Below are 6,746 nucleotides of genomic sequence, written 5' to 3'. Positions count from 1 at the left end.
GAGAGGTAGGACATCTCGCCCTGGGAGTCAAAAGCGTTATGGAGACCTGCAGAGCCCAGGGGCTGAAGAGATTGTGCTACTCTGCCAGAGCGTTGATCCTGTAGCCTTCCTTTCCAGTTGTTCTCCTGAGGGCAACGCAGGACCATGCACAGGATCATCTCTTTTCATCTTTTGCACACTTGCAAGAATGATGTGCTCTTCTGCGGATAAAGCCTTGAGTCACAGCTCCCTTGTCTCTCCAAGGGCTCTGACTGCAGAGACTGAATCACCCTACAGCGAAAGGCTGTAACAGAAAGCTGGTGTCACTGCACCCTCCCCTCCCTTTCTCTTCCATGAAAACGTGACCGCGCTAGAAATAAACATTGCTGCACTTTGGGAACTGCTCAGAGGGAAATAAACAGCAGAGATGCTTAAAAATTTAAATTAGTTGCTGCTGCTGTCCCCTTGGCTGGACACCTCTTTCCCAGCTGAGACCTGGAAGTGACACCCAGCCTGCCAGAGCCACTTTCCTGCACAGGTATGCGGGAACGGGAAGAACCAGGGCTAACGCAGCCATCTTTTGAGTCAGAATCTCATCTCTTCTTTATTTCCAGCGCCCGTGCCATGCACCACTTGCAACACTAACAGAGCAGCACTCAGACCACCACCTTTTGTTGATAGCTTCTGAAGGCCATGCTAGACCAGTTACGAACCCCGAGACTTGTTTTCAAACAGCATGCAAAAACCCCAAACCCTGGCGGTGGTGTACACGTTCTACCAAATAGACAAGAAGCGTTGTGTAAAATTATAAATGGACAAGCACTGGCCAATTTACAACAGGACCCAAAAAGTCCTGCCTTTACAGGTAAGTGAACTAGCGAGCCCCAAAGTCTTCCACTGACGTAGATATATAACCTAATCCAGATGCATTTACACGGTTCTGGAATGGACGTGTATGAAACCTGAAAATTAACTTTTTTTTATGATTTAAAACCAGTCACATTACATACTTTTTATTTAATAAAAGTTAAAAACAGGTACAAAAAATGTGATTCCATTTCTTTAAAATATAGGCTCAAAATAAAAAGACTGAACAATATAGTTCAGGCAGTAAAGTGCAACGAGAGCAGTTATCCCAGTCATGCTTAATCCATAAATAACCCTTACACAGCAGGAAGGAACAGAAAGAGCAAACAGAGCAGAGGCAGCCACACCACGGCTCAGCTGTTCATGCACAGCCACAGCAGAAAGGGCCGCACGTCCTGGACCCAGGCGGTGAGAGGCAGCGCACACCTCGCAGGAGCACGCTGCGAGGAATCACAGGCCAAGTCAAACTAACAAAGAGGGAGCCATCACTTTTCAGCATCATGACACAACTTTTTGAAATTCCATATTCTCCAGTCCATCATTTCTCCCCCACAATGCAACAAACTAACACAACAATTTACTAAATCATGACACGAGTTTCCAAACTGGGTTGCTCACGTGACCACCATAAATGGTTAGTCAGTAAAAACAAAAAAACACAAAAAAACCCCAAGTACTAAATTTGCTACTGGACTGAGACAGGACACTCTTCCTGCAGTTAAAAGCATGCTAAAATGGCATCCAAGAGTCAAATTTCTTGTTCTAGGGGACTTGTGAGGAAAAATAAAAAAAATTTTAAAAAAATCAGCAATGTCTTTTCCTTCACCACACAAATTTGGAAAACTGGGTATCAACAGATAAGAGCAACACTACAAGCATCCACTTGACCGGGAAGATGGCTTTCAACCGAGCCCTCTGAAGAGCACAACGCGAGGTCTGCACACGCACACCCCCACCAGCACGTACGCTGCGGGCAGCGGGACTACAGCCTGCGTCGAGCGAACAGGGTGCGGACACTTCAAAGGTCAGGCACAAGAACTTCAGTACACTGAGCACAATACTCCAATTTAGCGCAGTTTGAAAACTTACTATCATTAATTATAACTATAGACTTAAGCATAAAAGTAATGACATGTTCTGCTTTCAACTGAAACAGGTCTCTGCTGATTTCAGGGGAGTGCTAGTGGAGATCAGCAAGTCTGCTCTTACACAGATGAGAGCCATGCTTTGCCCACACCGAGAAGCAAGACCAGCACTTTAGAACAAGAAAGCAGTGCAAGAGAGCGCATTCCTAGTAATCCACATTTTCCACATCCAGTAAAAAAAGTCCTCCTCAGTGCTCAACTAAGCTTCAGTGCAGGAGTGGCTGAAGGGAGAAGAGTCCAGCAGTAATAAACACTACAGAAATATTTCCTTCAGCAGGTGAGCTGTCTCCCAGCAAAACAGCACCTGGTGCCTGAGAGCACAACAGCTCAACTGTCAACTCGGCTACAATACATATGTACACCCTTCCGCACCACGGAAACCCAGCAGTCAGACTGTGCTACAGGCATTTTATTACTCACACCATGCCATTACAACACAGCACTGCTGCAGCCAGCGATTCCACTTCTGAGCCATATTTACACTTGGTGTAAAAGAAAATCCATTCAACAGGGAGAATATCTCATTTAATAGAAAAGGGTGATTTTATACAAAGTACTGTGGAGAAGTATAAGGCCACATGAAGAACATCATCAGGTTGACATGGTGGCTATTTCTTAAGTCAAAACACAATTAGTACTTCCTCTGGTGCTTTGATACAGGTAAATGAAAGCCTTGGAACAATTTCCTATAAGGTGCACAAGCATCCACGATACATAAAAAACCTTAATTTTCTATTTATCCTGTACTCAAAAAAAAAAAACCACCCAAAAACCAGAGACTCAGCTAATTATTCATGGGTTATCTTGCCATTTTTGCATTTTTCTGCAGATTTTGATATGCTGGTTTAGTAGGACTGAAAGTAAAGCATAATTTTTAGTGTCAAAGCTTCTAAACATGTTTGTGCTTCTACCTCCATCAGAGAAGTCTGGCTTCTCCAAACTTCACTCCGGTGGAGCGTGGATTCAGTTTTTTTATGCCCAGTATGTCAAACTTCTACCAAAAGTCACAACAGCTTCCACTTGCTAAGGGTATGAATTTATAAAATGTTGATGATTTCAACACTTCTTTTCTGAAAGAAAGTCATTCTGGTTTGGTTTGTTTTAAAAATGATGACACACTTAGATCTCAAACCTCCAATGTCACCTGCGTAAGGAGGGTGTAACAGCACCAGCCCATTGCAGGATCAGGATCCGCAAGTGTGAAAATCCCAACCACTACAAGTTATCAAATATTATGTGTTTACAAAATGCTCTAAATGTATTTCTTTAGGTTTACTAAAAAGGAGTTTCCAAAAGTCTGGGTCTCATCCTGCACACCCCTACTAATGCAGATGAAGTAATTTGCCTGCATACCAAGACCAAAATGAATAAATACAAAATATATTTGGTATAGAAAATACTAGTATAAAAATTAAAAATCATCCTGTTTTTACTGTCCATCAAAATATTAACAGCAAGCATTACAAGTGACTTTTTTAACCTATTGCCAAAATCATTTCCAAAGAGTTCTGCTTTCCTGAAGTGCTGGTGATTGCATTTGCCCAAGTATTGAAAAAAAAACACAAATAGGGAAGGGATGAGGAAAAATAGGATAGATTTCTCACATAGCATTATTAACAGAGGACCTAAAGGAAACTAAAGTATGCACAAACATGGGGGGTGGAAAGCCATTGTAAGTTCTGTTGTAGCCATTGGAGCTCTTCCTGATTTTCAGAAAGTTTGTAGAGAAAGAGCTTCCTCTTACTAGCCCTGACAGACAGACGATGGCATGGGGATGAGCATACTCAGAGCACTGCTGCTTTTCGGTTTCTCTGCTGTGGCAATTCTGTTGAGTTTGCCAACCTCCGTCTGCCAGCTGGGGATCTTCTTTGTGGTCATATGGCGGCGGGTGTGCTTCGTCAAGTGATCGCTGCGCATGAAGCGACGCTCACACACAGGACAAGCGAACTTCTTCTCTCCCGTGTGAGTTCTGCGGTGGCGTGACAGTTCATCTGAGCGGGCAAACTTCTTGTCACAGCCTTCCCAGTTGCAGCTGAAAGGCTTTTCTCCTGCAGGACATAAAAGCAGCATAACTTACTTTTGAGAAGCTGTGCTACAGTTTTATCAAAGTAGTAACTTAAATCCTGCCTTGCAAAAACTGATGAATTCCACACAACCACTCACATGTGCAGTCAACATTAGCTTAAGCTCAAGGTGTGTTCCACAGAAAAATCACAGGTACCATTTCTACTTATTCCCTCATATCTCTTTAAAAGTTATTTAATCGAGTCTATTTTTTCCAGTTATCCAAGATCCCTCATCTTTTTCTTTAAACTGGATTTAAAGCTACCTTATCTGCTGACTGAACTAGGACTGACCCCCTGCCGCCACCCCTGGGTGACCACAGCTCTACGGTTGCTGATGACATGCAGCAAACACCAAGGGCAAACAGGAAGGCTGGAGTGGAGCCTCAGAGCCCTGCTGCTCCAGAGATCCAGTCACACACACACACACGCCGCCCCAGTAAGTACTACCAAGGAATGCCCTGTCTGGCCATCCCCACACGGCTGGAGGTCCAACAGACAGCTAGGGGAGTTCTGCACACCCAGGAATGACAGCAGTCAGCAAGGCTGCCCACGTCAGCTCCTGCTCATCCTGGGCGACTGCTTAACATCAGCTCTACCCTAAACAACGTGATTTACCAGCTGCAAACCCCGTAAAGCTCAAGATAAACATCTACCATGTGACCCAAATTTATGGTAACACTCTGGAGCAGAACAAAAGCGTCCAGCAGAAAGGAAGCCCCACAGAAGCGTTGTTCTTATTTCAGATATTGAGAGTAAAGTTCTGCGTTTGGTGGATGTGGTATCACCTAGCTCCTCAGTGCACAGGGAAGAGGTGGGAAAAGAAAGCTGAACTACTCTGCCTCCCAATCCTGTAACGTGGACTGGCTAGTGAGGGGTTGGTGTGCTTCACCTCTCATAGATGTCCTAGTCTTACCCACAATACAGGAACACACACAGAGCTCCCTATGGATCAGCAGCAGCATGCGGTCAAAGCAAGGCACTTGTTACTAGCGTTTATCCTGTAGTGCCAGATTAATTGAGCAGCCTGCAGCACTTAACTCTCAAGCCAGCAGTAGAAGCATCATTCTACCTCTGAGCTCTGGTTAACAAGGATTATCAGCTTCATACAGGGTTTAAGCTCTTTCCCCAAAGGAACTGTAAAGACAAGCTGGCAAATTAATGCAAATCCTGCCATTGAAGCTGACATCCAATAAACCACAGTGTCTGTGGGGCAAGGGACAGTGGGGGAATAAAGCCAAGGAAAACCAAAATTAGACAAACTTTTGAATAAGTTATTCTGTACCAATCTCCTGCTATGCCTATCCCTCAACATCAAAAATGGTCCCTAAGAACTCAAAGTTAGTTTTAACTTAACAGGATCTTGGAGCTAGAAAAAGGATAAGTAGAACACATGTATACTGACTCCACACTGACTAGATTTTATGGGGCAAATCAGCTCACAAAAAACACAATTAATTTTCATTTACCTTCATTTACCCTTTCTGTAACTGAATAAACTGCTACATTCCTGTAGCAGCTCTCCTTCCTAAAACAGTAGCCCCAAATCTCAATGCATTACCATTTAGCCTAAACAAAACTCCAGAAAAGTGTGCAGTTTCTGACTTTCTCTTTTCTTTTACTCGTGTAAGAATTAAGAGCAACTACCTGTACTATGGTTTGCTTACACCAGAGTTCTACATGCCCCAAAAAAGGGACTTGCCCAGTTCATTTCAATCTAGTCCAGATGGCAGGATTCCACTCAAATCTAAACACGCACGCAGACAGCAAAGCTTCACTCCAACTAAAGCATGTGAAATCCAACTAACACTACGGGGTCAGCTGAGGTCTCAGAACAAAGTCTGTCTTGTTTTGCTTGCCCACAGAGAATGAACATTCCTCCCTTCTCTGAGATGAGCAGAAGTTTCCTGATCACCTGCCTCTTCCCTTTCCCACCCCCTCCCCCCAAAAAATGTGCATTTCAGCTCCCCAACGCAAGCCAGTGCAGGAGCAACAAAGAACCTGCCCGGTCATACACACCAGTGTGGGTGCGAAGGTGGGCTTTGAGGTGGGAGCTTTTGAAATAGGTTTTCTTGCACCCAGGAAAGTTGCAAACATAATTCCTCCGTCTAGAAAAGTCTATCTGGGGAGCGCAGCTTTGACCAGAAGCTATGAACACAGGAGCAGGAGCAAGGGGCAGTAACTTGGTGTTCCCAACAGTCATTACTGTTTGTGGGCACTGTGGTGTCTGTGTGACAGCAGTCTGTGGAAGAACCAGCATGACGGTCCCCTGAGGCACAGAAGGTCCCATGAGTACAGGCTGAGAGAGTGGGGCTCTCTGCGGTAAAATAGGTTTCATGGGAGTTGAGACTGTTGGAGTTGAAGGTTTGACATAGGCATTGATCATACCGCTTTGTCCATTTAAAGGGATCATTTGACAGAAAACTTGGGGGCTTGAAACGGGGGCAGGTGTCACTGGGGTAGCTCTTTTTTGCAAGTCATTCTCACAATTCTTTGGTAAGTGGGTCTGTGGCGAAACAGGTTGGACTGGTACTTGTCCTTTATTGGTCACAATATCATTGGAGTCAGGTGCATAAGGCTGATGTACCAGGGAGGTTTTGTTAATTAAATCATCTGCGGCACACGTGTCCTGTGGCAGTCTGGAATGTCTTCGGTCATCTGCTCCACACCAGTCTCTGGAAGTGCTGTAGCC

General features: G+C 44.5%; 1 protein-coding gene across 1 annotated transcript in view; it reads right to left on the bottom strand.

Moving 5' to 3' along the window:
• Positions 1-3,661: 3,661 nt before the first annotated feature.
• KLF11 (Kruppel-like factor 11) overlaps positions 3,662-6,746 on the bottom strand; it is a 5,085-nt gene continuing 2,000 nt past the window's right edge. Inside the window, exons 4-5 of the mRNA XM_009893270.1 lie at positions 6,074-6,738; positions 3,662-4,039 (exon numbers count right to left, since the gene is read on the bottom strand). Of these exons, the coding sequence (XP_009891572.1) occupies positions 3,735-4,039; positions 6,074-6,738 (970 nt within the window). The 3' untranslated portion in view covers positions 3,662-3,734. The remainder of the gene's footprint in view (positions 4,040-6,073; positions 6,739-6,746) is intronic.

The sequence above is a fragment of the Charadrius vociferus genome, unplaced genomic scaffold (assembly GCF_000708025.1).
Source record: "Charadrius vociferus isolate BGI_N301 unplaced genomic scaffold, ASM70802v2 scaffold269, whole genome shotgun sequence".
Classification (NCBI taxonomy): Eukaryota; Metazoa; Chordata; class Aves; order Charadriiformes; family Charadriidae; genus Charadrius; species Charadrius vociferus.
This window is presented reverse-complemented; position numbering and strand designations above follow the sequence as displayed.